This window comes from Stegodyphus dumicola, chromosome 3 (genome assembly GCF_044657685.1).
Source record: "Stegodyphus dumicola isolate Sdum_Otavi_A_Nest chromosome 3, ASM4465768v1".
NCBI classification, from domain to species: Eukaryota; Metazoa; Arthropoda; class Arachnida; order Araneae; family Eresidae; genus Stegodyphus; species Stegodyphus dumicola.
The window spans coordinates 89,855,822-89,874,961 of NC_140770.1; the positions used below are offsets into that span (position 1 = coordinate 89,855,822).

At 31.6% G+C, this 19,140-nt stretch overlaps 1 protein-coding gene across 1 annotated transcript in view; it reads right to left on the reverse strand.

Moving 5' to 3' along the window:
• The window catches only part of LOC118185467 (protein SSUH2 homolog), a 65,297-nt gene that overhangs the window by 18,587 nt on the left and 27,570 nt on the right, over positions 1-19,140 (reverse strand). Inside the window, exons 3-6 of the mRNA XM_035355326.2 lie at positions 14,913-14,994; positions 7,961-8,090; positions 4,063-4,123; positions 868-1,058 (exon numbers count right to left, since the gene is read on the reverse strand). Coding sequence (XP_035211217.1) covers positions 868-1,058; positions 4,063-4,123; positions 7,961-8,090; positions 14,913-14,994 — 464 coding nt within the window. The remainder of the gene's footprint in view (positions 1-867; positions 1,059-4,062; positions 4,124-7,960; positions 8,091-14,912; positions 14,995-19,140) is intronic.

Consider the following 19,140-nt stretch of genomic DNA (forward strand, 5'->3'; position numbering starts at 1 on the left):
TACACTGTTACGAATTTTGTACATAGATAGATGATTTTAGCGCAATTATACATGAAATTGTATTTTTCTGTGTAATGGAACGAGAACAAAGGAGAGCAGCCATGCCGGAAGAATACAAGAATACAGGAGCAAGTCCGTTTAACATTGAGTAAATGGGTATCTCGGTGATTTGGCGAGATATCGCTAAGCTGACAACGGTTTTGGCGACTTATTTTGTTGCCAGATTTAGTTACCACTTGATAACATTTTGATTTAGTCCCTGTATCACCATAATACACAGAATAATACATTGTAATCGAATAAATATAATTGTTTACTATATTAGCTGTAATCGGCATTCGATCCTTATATTGCTTTCGAAGAATTTGGAGAAGCAGAAAGTACTAGAAATAGCTTGGCGGCTAGTTGAAAACTACGTAAGGCCGGAGAGAGCATTCTGCTGTCAGTTGTTTAGTTATTGTTGTTGCGAGTTGTTAGTTTAGCGTGACGTGAGATATCTCCGTTAGCTTTCTCTTTAGGTGTGCTTTGAATTGCGTTGTGCAGTACGTTCATTGCGTTGTGCAGTTTGAAGTGTAGCTACTGATTGTACTTTGTGATACTGTGAACACCTGTACGAGGATTTCTGTGGAAAATTACAGAACTTTGAAGTGTTTATTTTTATAAAATAAATTTTATTAACCTATCATCAGACCTGTGTGCATTCAGTCTATTACGAACTCGTGCGCATGCAGCAATATATATATATATATATATATATATATAAGCTTTCGGATCACATTATACATTTTACAAAGTGGGAACATGATTCTTAAACATAGAACAGTTTTTTTTTGGCTTGTTCTTTTCTTAAATGTATGAAACCGTTACCCATCCTGCAGCGGAACATGCAGAACATCTCTTGCTTCCAACACCTCCGCAAGCATGGCACGTCATCAATACATCTGTGTGAGGAACATCCACGGTTAATATATGGGCTTGGAAAGGTTGAGAATTTGAACATTCTACAGACCATGGATCAGGAGGAGGAGTTGCAGCACTTGTTTCATCTAAAGGGCCGCCTGTTTGGGATAGAAAACAATGTTCATTTTATAGCACGCATTCTTATTTATATGTACATAGCCGTCATCTCACTAGCTAAGGTACAAATGACAGTTTTTAAATCATTCTATTTGTAAGATTTAAAGTACTTAATGGAAAAAATCAGCTGTAAGCTTAGAGCTTCTAGTTTAACAATTAAAGTGTTCATAAAAAAAGTTGGAAATTCTTTTTTACGGGAAAACTTGAAATGGAGTTTTAGGTTTTTGAAGCTTTAGAATTCTGTTGTTAACGAAATGTCTATTTTATGAAGACTTCAAAATTTCAACGTAATGAGGAATCATATTACACAGTTTAAAATTTCGTAAGAGCTTGACATTGCACATTTAGGACGCGTACATTTTGAAAGTTCTTACTCTAATAATTATGTGACGGATGCTTTCTAAATAATTTTGACTACTTTAATTTTAAAATGCCTTAAAAAATTCGAGACACTTGTTCCGTGAAAATCATGTTCTTCTACTTCGATACACTTGCTGCCAGACTTTAAAATGGAATCTTTTGGGAAATAAAGCGCGTAGGACTTTTGGCTTCACTGCCTTAAACTATAATAGTTTCGTTTTGTTTATTTGATTATGAGTGAGCACACAAGGACTATCTGCCTAATGAAAAAAATGCCTTCGTGGAGGGCTTTTTAAGGAAACTGACTCTTATTCATGTTACACAACGGAGGAATCTACTAAAACGCCCATGCAACCAGCCCGTTTGCGGGGTTTTGAATCACGATCGAGCTACCAGGTTTCAGCGCAAAATTAGATGGATGATTCTTGCTTTGTGCCGCCCAGACAAAAATACGGTTTCGAAACCTGAAGAAGACATGAAGAATTTGTCCATGCCTTCATAGGAGGCAACGGTGGCTCACTTGTTCGCTTCCGGCTTTAGTAGGGGCCAGAGCCCTCCATTGGAAAGGGGGAAAAAATAAGTCTTAATCTGTATAATATCATCTATACGAGTTCTCTGAATCAGCATCACTCGGTGTTTTGCCCTTCCGATATGTTTTTTACGTTCTCTAGTATACAGCTCTGATTATTTTCATAACCTACAATCAATTGCTATGTATGTGTATGCTGTGCTCCTATCTCCGACGATGGTTTAGTGGAGCAACCAAAGGCCTTCCAACCTTCCAACAAAAGGCATGGCACAATTTTATTTCAATAATTCGATTTTACACAATTAAATATTTGCCTGCGTTTCACAATTATCCTTACTTTTTGAGAACGATTGTACACTGTTGTTATTAATCTTTTTAAATATTTCTTTCTTACAGCATTATAAATTTGTATACAAATTTTCATTGATTTTCTTTTTATTGTTACCGATAAAGTCATGTTTGTTTTCAATAACTGTTTTGTTTTGCAATGAAGCTAAAAAATGTATGTGTATAATATTTTATAGTTTTTCAATAGCTCTCTGACACAGACGAAGATATAGGATCATAAATTGTGGAATCTGAATAGAATTATTGCAGGAATATTATCAAATTTGACAGTTTTTAAAATATCTATTACTTCCGAAATCGAACGGATGCCTTGATAAAGATACAGTATAAAATTTTAAAAATATCATCTATGTAACATTCTAGAATCGGAAATTCGTCGCCTATTAGAGTTTAGTTAGATTTTTTTTAAAAATTTATTGTAGTTTAGTGCAGAAGGCAACGTCTTTACTGGGCGATTTTAATGCAATCATTGTCACTCAGTGTTAGTAATCTTCTATTTTTGAGAATCATTGCTTTTCAAGTATTTCATTTACAACATGCATTTAGGAATAAAATAAGTTGGAATATATTTATGTTTTACGAGGAATTTTCTAGTGATAGTTTCAACGATACTAGAGCCATCATCTGTGTATCTGCACTGACTTTACAAAGTATAATGTTTTAAACCTTGAATAAGAATCATTAGATACTACCAGTGACCGAGCGAATAAGATTGTTGAACACTGGATCCTGGACTGGATCTTGTTGAGTGGGCTGGCTGCACTCTGTATGTGTAATATGAACATGAGCTAGTTTCCTTTAGAAAGGTTTTCGCGAAGGCAGTTGTGCCCTTGGGCAAATAGCCCTAGTGCGTCGTTTTGTCACAATTAACTCTGTTCCGAATCCTTTCTTTCTTTTTTTTTTTTTTTTTTTTTGATTTTTTTGCTTAAATAAAAACAAATATGATTTTATTAAGCTTCCATTCTTTGTAACTTTTCATAGTATTTTTTGTTTGGGCCAAATCTTGAAATTAAATTGATTCTCTTTTACTGAGTCAATGCTCTTAAAATTTTTAACGCATGCACATTTGCGATGACAATATAATATTCAACTACAGTTTTCCAAAATTCCATACTGATATCACTGAAATGAATTTGGCTTTTTTGTAAATATTATGTACTTAATGTTTTATAACGTATTTCTCCCACTTTCCTAGCGCGCCTTCGTGGTGTAGTGGTTCCGCTCGCTGGGCCGGTATTCTAGAGGTCCGTGGTTCGGTTCCTGGAGAAGGCGGTTGCTAATTTTTCATCTCTCTTGCTCCAAAAATACAATGTTGAATAATGTCTCTACAATGGCGCCCGAACTAAAAGGGTCGTAGATGATGAATATCCACACCGAAAGACATCTTGCCTGCTTCCAAAAAATCCTAATGTCTCTACAATTTAACTTGCGAAACATGATTCAGCATTTTCATTACCTAGCAATCTTTTTTTCTGGATGCAATTTATCCCTTAATTAAAATCATTATTATTCTCTTTTATTCACCGTTTATTTCCACACCCTGGCTAACTTACTATGGAATCTATAACTATAGCAACAGGCAGTTTTTCGTTTAAAAACAAAATAATGGCTGTAACTCTTTTTTTATCTCAAATTTTAAACCAAAATACCATATTTATAGGTTTTTGAAAAGGTTTCTTTTCGCGGAAACCATGCAAATAGCTATATTTTGCACCAGCTTTCTTTGTAGGTGTAAAATAAACACTCACCAGTGTAAGGTTCAAAACTCCAGTTCACTTGACGTGATTCCGTGAAGCTCTCCAGCGTGTACTGAAAATAAACGAAAGCAAGGAAAAAAATTATGATCCATTATAAACAAAGTTAAATGCCGGGAAGACCGGCAAAGGGTAAAAAGAGGAAGCTACATCTTCCAGGGAAGTAAAACGAGATGAAAGCTTCCTACTTCAATTAGGGTTGTCAACGGGTTCTCGGAAGCTAAATTTTTTACTTACTATGCATAATTTTGTTGCTAACATTGAGGCTATGAGGCTCAGTTGCGTTTTTACGAGGGTGCGTGTTATATTTGGCTTTAGAGGAATGAAAAAAAGCTAGAGAAATGAAATTTATTATAAGATTTATGAAAGGATACGACAGAGGATAATGATTTGAAGTCGATAACTTTTCAAACCCGTTAAGATATTTTTTGACGTAATACCAAATTAAAATTTGAAATTTGAAACTTCATACCTTATTAATAATTTTATTTATAAATATATTTTTTCAAAAGAATATAGTAAAGTTCGCAGCAATAATTATCATTTATTTGTAATTCAATTTCATTTAAATTTTAATTAACTTTAAATTTGCTTTTTACGATTAGAGAATGTTTGTTAAATTCAAATGTTTATAAATATATATACTTATGAATAATTTTATTTTTTATGCATAATAATTTGATAATTTTATTTTTATTTAATTCATAATTTATATATATTACTAACTTTATTTATTTATGTATATATACTAGCAGCTACGCGGCCAGCCTTTGTCTGGCTTTTAAATGTACCAGCTTTCTTGCATTTAAAAACTGCGCAGAATTTTACTCTGCAGTAACATTTCATACTATTTTTTGGTTGGGCCAAATCTAGAAATTAAATTGATTCTCCTTCACTGAGTCAATGCTATTAAAATGTTTAACACATATACATTTGCGATGACAATCTAATATTCAACTACAGTTTTCCAAAATTCCATATCGATACCACTGAAATGAATTTGGCTCTTTTGTAAATATATTTATGCACTTAACTTGCGAAACATAATTCAGAATTTTCATTATCTATCCCCCTTTTTCACTTACAGCATGCATTTAGGAACAAAATATGTTGGAATATATTTTATATATTATAAATATATTATATGGTTTACGAGGAATTTTACTTTATTAAAAATGTATTACATATAACAAAATTACAATGAAAGAAGCAATATGCCTTAATGCAAATATTAATTATCCTAATAAATAAATTAACCAACTTCCCGTTGCCTTCTCTCGACAAACGTCCAGTATCCAAGAGAAACATTAAATTTAAAAACAGCACAGAATTATCGCCCTCATATTTCCAAGTGGCAACAGTGCTGATTTTCAACAGTCAGCAGTCCAGTATATACAAAAACTGTTGCCAAATCCACATTTCTAAAAGAATGAAACAAAATGATGCAATACAATCGAAAATATAAAGTAAAAAAAAAAAAAAAAAAAAAAAAAAAACTCATTCGCATTTTGAAAAAAAAATCGCTTCGAGGTGCACTGGCTCTTGTCTAAATGCACCTATATACCAAATTTCTTAGCCCCTCGGTACGAACGCGCAGCACGAACAAAAGACACACAAACTCTTTTATTATATGTAGAGATTATTAATATTATTATTTAAAATATTCAATCGAAATCTTTACCATTCAGTGCAAGGGGCTATGCCTCCTGGAGCTCAGATTTTGATTGTGTAACCAAAATAACTTTTTACTAAAATATCACGCTTTATTATATATACGTATTATATTTTCTTGTTAAAGCTGTCAGTTTATTACTTGAAATAAAAGAAACAGATGAGCAGAATTTTCTCCGATTTTATTGTTTTGAAGGGTGCAACTTACTCTTTGCTTGAGCCAGCACAAATATATCTTTGTCTGGCTGATTACCGCTTTTCTTTTTTAAGAAACTATAATGAATAACATTTTGTAAGCATTTAAAAGTAGAAATGCCAGGAAAAGCAACATTTCTGCCTAGATTATAAATACTTGAACAGAATGATAATTCGTTTTCGTTCTTGATATGCATTTTATTATTGCCTTAGGAAAACCTAAATACCTGCTTACCTTTCTTAGACACCTGTTGCCCCCGCCCTCCGTCACCTGACACCTGCGTTAGAAAAATAATGTTTTGCTTCATTTCTACTTTCTTCCAAAATAATGGCTATCTCTCCCTCGCTGGAACTGCACTTTATGACAAGTATACTTTAAAATTAGTTCAACAGAATTAGGAGAACTAATTTAAAACACAGCCCATATAGATAACTAAATCTGGGTAGCCTTTTTTCTGCAGATCAAAAGTCGAATTCGTTTACTGTAATGCGAAAGAGGGAGCTTTTTTTCACCAAAGATTGTACTATTAAGTAAAACATATTAATTAGTGCTGGGAAAGCGGTAAGGTCGTGAACTGATATAAAAGTTTTCCTTATGACGTCAAATACTTTATAATGAATGTAGATGAATTTTGTTTTTATTCCTGCAAGCAAATTACGTGATGCACAGAAATCGAGTCTGAATATATTGCATGTCTTTCTTCCCTGCTAAACCTCTTATCTTAAACTGCCCAACAAGTTTCCTTCTTTAGATGCACATATTTGGTTTGCATATCAAAGACACACCTGGCGCGTATGGCACAAGCGTAAAGTTATTAAACTCTTTCTATAGTGGGGTTTTGGCCGAAGTGTTAACTAAGCCTAGCGGATGGCTGCCCTATTATCAGAGTAAAAGGGAAAAAAAGAGTAAAATGATGTTAAAAAACTGAAAAATGCAGGTCCGAGTTTTTTTTTGAAGAATTATAATCTTTGTATTTAAAACAGGCACTTCCTTAGTTTTCAAGCCCACCAGCGGCCGAGCGGTAAAGTCGCTGAACACTGGTAGTTCGGTTCGAGGTTCGAATCCCGCGAACGGGCTGGCTGCATGGGCGTTTTCGTGGTTTTCCCCATGTGTAACGTGTATACGAGCCAGTTTCTCTTAGAAAGTCCTCCACGAAAGGCATCCCTCCCCTTAGGCAGATAGCCCTAGTGTGCTTTGCCATAATTAAATACACCACCACCACCTTAGTTTTCAATTATTCTTAAAAAATACTGCATTTAAAAAAATTCAAAAAAATAAGATTAGTAATATGGATATTAATTCCCAAAGCAAATTAGACAATAAAACATTTCCATAAATTTTATTTTATTAGCTTCCTATCTTAAAAAAAGAAGACACATGTAGCTGGATTTATAGCAATGTATTAACTAATTAAAATTTAAAATTTTATAAATGAAAATTTTTCAGTAAAAATCGAATTTTTATAAATAATATTCGAAATATTATATAAATGAATTTGTTTAGGGTGCAAGAATGGTCGACGAATTTGTTCAGTACTTCAGGCTTCCCCAGGTATCTTCTAAATTTTAGTAAAACGATCGAATAGTACCACTGTATGATCGTAGAATAACGAAGAAAGGTATATTTTACAAGCTGATTAATGACTTTTACGGATATATTTAATTCATATGTTCATCTCATTCGAGATGAGCTGTTTTATTCAGCTTATTATGTTCTTATCTCAGCCTCATTTTTAATGCCAGAAATTACAGTTATTACTTGAAATTAATGACTCTATGAATACGTAGTAGAAGTAATGAAAGTTACAGCTAACATTATATGTAATCCCTTCTTAAATCTTATATTACTTTAGACAAAATAAGATTATTACCTGACCATTTCCATTTATTCCATTTTGACAAAAATGTATTTAAGCTAAAATTCCTATAAATGCATTACTCACTGGTTTTAAAAGGAATAAGACATCACTTATTCTATAGCATTTAAAGCCATTACTTGTTGGTTTAAGAAACAAACATCACTTACTTTATAGCCTGGTTGATAATCCAATTTTGTTATTTTCATATCCCTGGCAGCATCTTTATCCAGAGCGCATCGCGAGTTTGCATATCTAATTAACAACTCACGAGCTTCACTTTCCGAAACAACTGGAACTCTGGAAAAGAAATTTTTTGTTTAGATGTGATGAAAACGTTAATATTTAAGGCGTATTTAATAAAGAAATAGAATGTTCTATTCATATAAATTAAAGTGTAAAATGCCTGACACATTAAACAAAGATATTTTCTTCTTTTAGAGAAATCAAAGATTTATTTTCTCAAAACATAATAAGAAATCAAACGATTCTCTACCAAATTCATAATACATCATATTCGAAACATCTTTTATTAATTAAAATGAAACATACGTATTTAGCCCAAAACGCGTTAGCCTAAAAGGGCTATTAATTTCGTTTTGCCATTTTGCGTTGATTCACTATAAACTGCGAATCACTTTCCAAATTGTTGCTACCAAATGTTAGAGCCCTGCATTATATTTAATAATTATTATTATTACATTTAAGCCCTGTATTATAATTAAGAAACGAAGTAATGAAGAATCTGCATAAATGAATGTATGTTTCTCACATTGTAATAAAACAACGGTATCTAGAGCCATCCAATTTTGAATAACGCTCGTTTCTACACGAATATCACGAATATGGGCATCTGGAAGCCCAAATTTGGAATTTGGAATTTACTTTATTTCGATTTCATATTTCGAAAAGCGTTTATGAGTTTTTGATTAAGAAACGCAACAATTTCAAAGCGAGCAATGGCAATACTGTACGGGGGGGGATAATCTCCAGCGCACGAGACTGTGCATCGGAAATTTTAAAGATATGCACTTTTAAATATTTTTTTGATATTGCTGTTGAATTGAATTTTATGGTTTAAGTGCGAAGAACATGACACTTAATAAATAAAAATAACACAACAAAACGTTGAAAAAACGCCCCTTTGGGCGTAATATAAAATCTGAAAACTTCAGTTTTTTTAATGTATTCTAATAACCTTCAATGTTTTGTGCCGTTAAAAGTCAACCAACCAACCAACCAATTACATACTTTATTAATAAATAAAATAAAAACAAAAATTTAAACAATTAAGAAGTATACTTTTTGCTTTTAAATCTTTCAGTCTGTTAAGCGATTACAGACTGATCGGATTTGAAAGGCTAACTGAAGATTTTATGTTTTACCGAATGGTAACACTGTGAGAACTGGCTTGCTCAAAATGCATGAAACATGCAGCTTATATATTTAGCACAATGACAACACTTACAAAAGTGAATAGATAATATTTTCATGACAGAGTAATGAAATGTAACGCAACAGATCAAAGCTTTAGAATGACACTGTTAAGAACATTTATAACACTAAAATAAAATTAGACCTTAGGGAAAATTCATGTTTTTATTCTAATTTAAGGTGTAAAAAGGCATAAAATTAACATACATATTACGTGTTTAATTATTACGTTTATTAATTTCCCACAGAATTCACAACGTAAAAATGTCATTTGCAGTTACATTATTGTAAGGTCATTTTCCTTCACATTTCTTTTCATCTAATTAGTTATCGAATTTACAATGAAAGAATATTTCTTTCCATAACTTTCCTTTGGAAATACCTATTTTAATTCATTTTATTGTACTGTATTACCGCTCCGCTACTCATGTTACTATATCATTTCTAGGAAATCATTTAGATTGTAGAAAGTTGGATATTTATATCTTATTTAAACCAGCGAACATGAAATAATCCTTCTTATGAGGAAATCGAAAGAGAAATCAAAAACTAAACAATGCAAAGTCAAAATAATCCAAAATCATTTGCTATTCATATATCTATATAAGAAATCCAGAAAACCAACTCTGCATTCTATACTGACTCCATTTCTTTACATTTAAAAACCAATTTTAGGCCTGAATGTTATCTATTCAGAGTGATTCTTGATTAGTGGATTCTTGTTTCTTTATATTTGGACTAAAAAAAGGCTTACTTATTAAATTGTTATTACTAGAATCTACAGATCTTCATTAGTTTTTATTTCAAACAATTCAGGTGGATAATTCTTTTCAAAAGTTAAAAGCAGAAATCGTAAAGACTGATGAGACACAAAAATTCCACGAAAATATAAATTGCCATTCTATTTATTGTACGAAAAGTTTTTTCGACAAATTTGTTTTAAACGAATAGAGGCCTATAAAATATTCAAAACGTAAAATATTTCACCATTATGCACATTGTCGAATTGGTGGTTTGTCACCTTTTAAAATACTTTAAAACTTTTCTTTTCAAACATCAAGAAGAAAGGGTACTTTGTAAATATTCTTACGACTTCTACATAGACACGGATCAATCGGACTGAAGCGATGTTAACCTCTTCTTCTTTCGTAACGTGTCTAGCGCGTTCAAGTGAACCTTCCGCAGGGCGGCCGTAACGCGCCTCAAGCGTTTTTTTACATTTTAAAACTTTTAAACGTTTAAACGCTTTCTAAATGTTTACTTGTTTGAGTTTTTATTTTTGGTTGTTCTAATACCTCTAGAGGGTAGCACTAATCAGGCATTCTATTCCTAATTAAATTTGCCCCGGGTTTTATGAATATTCGCGCCATTTTACTTAAGATACAAGACAGTGAGAGATGGCTTCAACGTCTATTCAGCAGAAAAAGAGAAAAAATGAGGTTGTGAATTGGAAAGAGAAGAAGGATATGCGTTTGATGAGTACAGTCTATAATAACTCGATGATTGATGTTGGAACACGGAAAATAACTGTAAAAAAAACCAATAATTGTAAAAGATTACAACAACAAAATGAGAGGAGTGGACCGCCTGGATCAGATGTTATCAAATTAATCCTGCTGTTAGAAATAAGCAGAGCTATTACTACTTTTCCATTATGCTTTATTTCCTAATAATTTTACTTAATATTCGTTGACATTCATCCACTACGAAAGTCATGTATGGAAAGTTATGATGTACAGAGAAAACAACATTACACGCTACGAAAAACAGACGGCCGCTGGGGGGGGATTTTCGCGGACAGGAGAGGACGGCGAAAGGGTTAATTAAAAAGAAGAGATATTATTAAATATAATGTTAATAACCAAATTCAATTAACATGGAAGAGCTAAAATTTTGAGAGCTAATTTTTTAGAAACTACTCGTGGGACTTTCACAAAACTTGGCACTTATGCATAATTTGAGTCATAGATTTGAAATATGGAAAAAAAATTTGGTACGTTATTTCGGAAAATGTCCGATTTTGTGTCAAAATACTTATGTGTCATATATAAATCTAATATATATCTTAAGTCGTGCTTTCGAGACATGGAAAACGCAAGTTAAATTTCGGCAATCGGTCCAGTAGAAAGGGAAAATAGAACTGTCCCCCCATTTTGGTGCAAGGTATACCTTAGGTGGGATGTGTTCATGGAAAACATTCTAAGGAAAATCAACTCCTGTTAATTTTACCTACTTATAAAAAAAAGGACACTACACGCAATTAGTCCATTTTCCTTCCGGGGTATACTTTTATTCGCTTAAATAGGTATGTAATTCATGGCGAAGTATAGTAAGAAATTCTCGTATCTAGAAATGCAGAAAAATATACTAATTCTAAGCTTCTACGCATAAAATACTTTTTCAAACACTTGAAATGAGAACTATTTTTTCCTTGGAGAATGTTTTTAAAAAAAAAAAAAAAAAAAAAAAAAAAATCCAGAATTTATTTACATTACACGTGGCGAAAGACACAAGCTTATCCAAGCAGTTTACTAGATTTCCTCAGTTCAAAATGAAATACTTATTTATTACTCCGTTCCAGGGACTGCTTGTGAGAGAGCCGTTAGAAAACTCAAATTTTGCCAGCAAAAATGATTAGTAACTCCTGAGAATTAAATTCTGCATTGAATACACATCTTAGAAAAAATGTTTGGATTTTTTCTAATCCAAACAATTTTTAAGTAATTTAACTTAAAAAATTCCAAAATTGCTATAGAAGCAAAAACCTAAATTCTTAAACTCATACTAATTCTACAAGAATCCTTAAACTTGCAAGTGGTTTTTTTTTGATCATATTGTTTTCAAAAATTTTCACCAAATAGATTTCGAATACATATTTTCAAGCATTTGTACATTACAGCGGTTCTCAACCTTTTCACTAACGTGAACCATCTAAATAAAAAATTGAAAAGCTATCCACAGTCTCTCGCGCTGGAGATAAAAAACTTAGTTTTTTATCAGTACAGTTTTGCCGTTGCTCGCTTTCAAATCGTTGAGTTTTTTAATCAAAAATTCGTTGCAGATTTAGTTTCAGGTGCGACTTAATTTGAGAAATCGCTCTGGAATGTTTTCCTGTTAAAGCCCGAGCTCCGTCACTGCATACGGCAATGCACTTATTCGAAGAGCATTCTCAGACATAAAAATTGTCAATTATTTCGAAAATTTCACTTGCAGTTGCTCTATCATGAAAAGATTCACAAAATAAATACTCTTCAACAATTCGTTTTTCTTCTTCGAAACGTACGTAAACTAATAATTGAACAAAGTTCGCTATATCAGTACTTTTATCCAATTGCAAAGCGAAATACTCACCGTGTTTTATTTTTTGAATAAGTGTCTTATATGGAATTTGTCATTTCATGAATTCGTCGACTTACTGTATCATTTGATAATGGAATACTTCTTTGAATAATGTTAAAAAAATCTCTTTAGCTGCTGCTAATATAAGGTTTTCTCCTATAGTGTGAGCCTGCCCAGTCTTAGCAATTCTTAGACTTACCAGGTAACTAGCTTCCAAAGCTTTTTCACTTGAAGTAACAAAAATCTTTTATTACTTGTCTACTATTTTTGAACTTCCATAATTTCCTCTTAAAATAGACTTAAATTGGCATGCTTAGATTGAAGATATCTTCTAAGAGACGATGGTTTCATACTTTGATTGGATAACAGTTCACCGCAAAGAACATATTGAGGTTGAAGGTCCCATTTCGTCTCCATTCCAAGTAAACCCAAATGATAAATAACATTCATTATATTTTCTAGAAACATTTTTCTTTTCTTTTCAATATTCTTAGTGCTAGTAGATTGTCCTGGATCCATTACCTGGATCGTCATTTTTCCGCTTAGTCAATCCTAGCCATTTTTCCATTTTTAAAATCTATGTTTGTTTCATTATTTTTTGACAAATATTTAAAGGCACAATATATTACGGGTTCTTCAAAAACAGACGACGATATTCTCAAATCTCGTAGAAAAATAAGGAATACAAAGCAACAAGAGGACAAAATTCATACTGTTCCAGACAGCAAACCGATGTGAAAAATGATTCTCATTGAAAATGGAGCAATATTCGCTCGGAAATGGTGACAAAGTGCTGACATGCTAATAAATCGATAAACTTTAAGAGGATTAATGAGAAACAATTATCTTTTTTATAGGAACTTATTTTTATTTTCTATTAAATACAGCATCCATCTCTATCGCGTCTTTTAAAACATCATTTATGGCAAATTTTGTTATGTCTGCGGCTAAAAGAATATTTGTGAAATGTACAACATGGAAGAACCACAAATTCTGCCATGGAGACGGATCTTTTGCCTCTTGCTAAAATCTATAAGCGGCTATAATAAATCTATAAGTGGCTACCTTGAATAAAGCTCAGATAATCTATAAGCGGCTACCTTGAATAAAGCTCAGATCACATAAATTTAGGAGTGTTGGAGAAAAACCTCAATCAGGATGTCGGGGTCTTAATTCCTGAATTTGATAGTTAAAAATTCTTTGCTTCTTTGCGTACCACCTATTTTTCTCTTACGTACCACCGGTTGAGAACCCCTCATTACATTTGGTACATTATACATATTCTTCAGTGTATTCAGAAATTCAAGGTAACCGCTTATAGATTTATTATAGCCGCTTATAGATTTTAGCAAGAGGCAAAAGATCTGTCTCCATGGCAGAATTTGTGGTTCTTCCATGTTGTACATTTCACAAATATTTAAAATTATTTTATTAAAAATTAAGTATTAGTCTTTTCTTTTCCTCATCAGTTATTGAAAGCGGTACGCGATCTCGTATTTTAAGATAGAAAAGACAATAGGGTTTCAGGAGTAAACATTAAAAACGGTTAAGAACTTTAAAGTGGTTAAAAAATAAAATATTAGAAAAACTTGAATTGCTATATTTAAACTTGAATTGCTTTATTTTAAAATTGAATTGCTATATTTAAACACCGTAAAAAATTAAAAATAATTTTTTAGCTATCATAATACTCTTATTAATATGTGACTAATAAGAAAATCATAGGATTAGTGTCAAATTTTATATCAAATCGTCTGTGAGAAATTTAAATGAATTCAAAGTACTCACTCTTATTTCTATACTATCAGTACGTAAAATTCTGTTAATATTCTAATACAATTCATGTCTGGCTGCCCTACGAATTAATGCTTAGTTACACGTGACAAAGATTGTTATGATAGTTAAAAGTTATTTTTAACATTTTAGTACATTTTACTAAAATTCTGTAATTTGATAACTTCTTAAAATATTTATTTGATATTTTTAGTTAAAAAAAGAAAGAAAATCACTCCCTAAAAATGAAGAAAAATTGTTCTTTGTAATCAGCATTTGAATAGAATATCTTCCCTTTGTTTTTCTAGGTCCCCCGATTTATTCGACGGCGTAAATTTACATTCATCTTATTTAAAATTCTGCTTGATTTAGAAATCCGATTTCATTATCACTAATATTACCATCCCATGATGGTAATATTAAAAAATTAACTTCTTTGACTTAAAAATCAGTCATTGTTAGCAACCGAATGGCTAAAAATATATCAACAACTTTTGAAATATTTTGGCAGTACAGGAGAAAGAAAAAAAAAGAGACTTGAATATAATCATGAGAAAACAATGTATTGCACCTTACTTTGTAAATAATTCCATATCAGTGCCTTCATCCGAAGATTCAACTTCTGTAATAATCGGTAATGTAGGTGGAGGAACTATTGCTAAAAAACAATTATATGTATTAATGATACATCTAGACGTTTTAAAGGCTGTAACAAATTAATATATTTGTGTAATTATTTCTGACATGTTCAAATTTGTTTAATAAAGATACCTAAAAAATTCTGTTAAATTAATCCCAAATTTACTTTTTAAATGCTACTTATATCAATAATTAGTTAAGGAAACATTTTCAGCAATCTAACAGCATCATCCAATTAAACAATAGAATCTACTCTACTTGCTACATACAGAAAACGAAATTTCTAACATTAAAAAAATATGAAAATAAGCAAATGAAATATTTAACAGTATATTCTGTTACACACATTAAGCATAGATATTATAATTACAAAAAGAATAAGCTCCAGTATAAACATAGTATTATAATCAATAATCCTAGTCAACGTCAATTTGAAAATTATCATAGTATGGAAAAAATAATTGGATATTTCGAAGCTTTTGCTTTAATAAATACACTAAATGGCATATTAAATTTATGCTTATTGCACATCTGAATCGACATCTAAATTTTCGTTGGTAATATAAATTCTACATTTTAATGACCTATAACTTCAGACTGAAAATTGTTTTATAAACATTTAACTACTTTTGTAGCAGATAATTTTGTACCCTGAGAATTCTCTAATGATGAATCGTATAACAATTGCATCCAGATTTCCACCAGAGATTATTTTTTTAAGTTTATTTTCTTTGAAGCAACACAGCATTATTTTTTAAATTTATGACAGTGAAGTTAAAAAACTTTAAAAGTTCTAATAATTTTTCATCATACAAATTCGAAGAAGAGTTGAGTAAACTGAAATGCAGCATTAAATTTTCAGGTCCTTGAAATTTCACACTAAGGAGCATGAGACCATAGGGAAAAAAATCTATTGCCCTACATCGCTGGCTAAAAAATCAAATTTTCTAATTTTCTGCAGCCAAAACTTTTCAAAAGTATCTTCCGTTGGTGATTTAGATATCCTAGAAGAGTTTCATATTCATAAAAAGTTTTCAGATTTTGTCAATGATCTCATTTCTATTTCGTTTTTACCCTTCAGCTTTTAAAGAAATTATTTCATAACTGTTTTCGATTTTTGTCAATGGATAATGCCAGCCGCTCGTGTTCGTGTACAGACGTACGTATCTTTGTAACTTCTTTTAATTAATATTAAAAGTTGTTATGTTGTGAAGGTGGATACTGATTTATTTTACAAATTACTGCTCTTCCAGCATAACGAATATGTGTCATGACCTAGTACACTTTAGCGGTGCACCCAATATAGCACATAATCATTCTTTATCTTTCACGGTATACTGCAACTGTATGGAATGTAATATATTTTATAATAAAGTGTTGAAAGGCAAAAGTTTTCTGTATAAGCTAATTTCTTCCCATAAATATTCATGATACTTATATGACATAGCAGACCGCCTTTTGAATGCACTTTTATGATAGTTTTATTGAGGAATAGTGGCAAATTCAACATGTTTATAACCTAAAAACTTTTTCTATTATCGTTTTTTTTTGTCATAATTAACGCCCGCCCTATCTGCCATTCCGATACTCAGTTTTTGTCTCAAAGAAATATAATTATCCTGAACACACATTATATCTGTTTCACGTTTGCTAAATTTTAAACAGACGACAATGTTATACCACTAAAAGCAACTTTGATTTTTTTAATCGGCGTGTAGTGTACGGTATCTCCATTTTTAGAACTGTTTGAAAAATTTTTAATCTTATTATTTTTCGCGGCACCAAGAAAAATTAACTCTTCGACAAGTTTAAGCTCAAGTTTCAGAAGTAATTTGTGTCATTAATGTGTCAAGGAAGATAAAGCTTGAAACGACTAAAAATTTCAGCACGAAAAGCTCATTACTTTCAATGCAAAGTGTGTTTCAGTTTGTCGTCGTTGGATGGCTCAATGTTGGCATGGATCCAAAGATAAACGATCCACGAATTACGAAATTTGAAATTGGACGGGATTAGTGCCATCGCAAGGGTCATCATGTCAATGAAATGAATAGCAAGGAGAACGTCACTGTTGCAAAACGTGAGAACACTATCAAGAAGAAAGGCGTTAAAAAGTCAAGTTTCAATGTACTGGTACCGTATGACAAAAATAAATATTACAAAAAGGATAGGAATTACAGCTGCCTATAATTTCAAACAGTTTGAAAAATTGTAGTTATGACTTTATCAATAATTAAGTAAATATTCTTTTCTTATATAATTTTTTTAACGTTATAAATAATTTTTTTAAATTAAAAAGTGCTCTCTTTATATTTTTAAATCAATGAATTGAGATCGCATTCATTAACTAATATTTTATTTATTCTAATAACATTTTTAACTGCAATTAAATGAATAAGAAAAACAAAAGTTAAAACATACGCAAGCGCAATAAAACAAATAAAATAATTATGGTCAGACACAGATCGCAAAAAATTGATTGTATAGCAATAAACAATGTAATAAATTGTAAATAAAAAACAATTCATTCTGGATGCTTAGACATTTTTGATAGGCAGACTTAGTAGGCTCAGGTGCTAGGCACGTTCAACAGGCTGCTAGGCTGGGAGAGCCACATCCTGTGCGTAGCGGCGTGTGGAAGTGCACATGTTTCCTAACATAACCATAGAATAGTTCTTAACTGAGAAAGAAATTTATCGTGATTAATCGAGGAAAGAGCCTTGCGCATTTACAAATCCCAGTTACTTCGATAACCGGAGATGTCCTGAGGCAATAATGTAGAAAAACACGCTAATGTGACAATCAAAATCGTAAAAACAACCTTGTATTTAGCGTAGGTATAATGAAACACTCAATCGATTTCGAGGGCAGCTAAGGGTCCCTCATTGATAAGGACCACGTGTTTCTGTGACTCTTTATTTTCTTCTTTCTAAGTATTTCTGTCTCCTGATGAGGAGGGACCTTTAGCTGCCCTCGAAATCATTGAGTGTTTCATTATACCTACGCTAAATACAAGATTGTTTTTAGGATTTTGATTGCATATCTCAGCTGTCCGCATGCTACTGTCACGGCTTAACAGACTTAGTAGTGAAACATTTGGATAACATAAAGTGTTAATGCATACACTACCAAGATGTTTAGATCATACAGAATAGGTTGAAGAACTATAAAAATAAGCATTTTCATAATAAGGAAGAAGTTGAAAAGGATTTATTTATACGACAAGCAGATTCCCGAATGTTAGTATGAAGTATGTTAGTATGAAGAAAGGTGATAAATGTTAGTATGAAGAAAGGTGATAAATCAAAAATGCAAATCTGTTTCAAATATGAAAATCCAGTACAAATAATTCGTTATTCTTAGTTAAATAACACTAAAATTCCGTTTTTCAATGGAACATATAATCATAAAGCTTAATTAATTAAGTATTTATTAAATTATATTAAAATATCTAAGATGTCAAAATTTAGACAAGAAATGAAAAATCAAAATTAACATGCATTAAATAATATTAAGAGAAATTTGAAATGCCACTTTATTAGAAAGGAAGAAGGCTTGTGAAAAGTTTCCACAATCATTTCATATATTAACTAAACTATTTTTTACAACGTTTTGCGTTCCTCTTCAGCTTAAATCTGGCTTTCTAAAAAATGCTTAAGAATCACAAATTGAAGTAACAAATGAAAGAACGTTTAACTATTCATGAAATAAAGGAGAAAAGACTTGTTACATAATGACATAGTTATGTTATTGTAGGTTTTATTTTGAAGATTTTAATGCATAAAATGTATATCTAATATATTATATATAATAAGTCTAAATTAGTAAAAAAAATTAGACGTTAAGAAGCATTTCAATCATAAATTGTAAGAATGCTCAATATTCAAGTAAAGACTGGAAATATTTATGTCTAATATTTTGTATATTAATAACTCAATTTAATTGACGTAGGTGTCTGCTGAGTATTTTGCTAGTGATGTAGAAACATTAGGTTAATTGAAAGCAAACAAGATGAAAAATAAGCAATCGCCTTCGCCGGGAATCGAACCACGGTCCTCTAGAATACCGGCCCAGTGTGCAGAATCATTACACCACGAAGGCACGCTAGGAAAGTGGGAGAAATACCTTATATACTCCCCCTTTTTAAAGGGCGACTGGGGATTTCAGG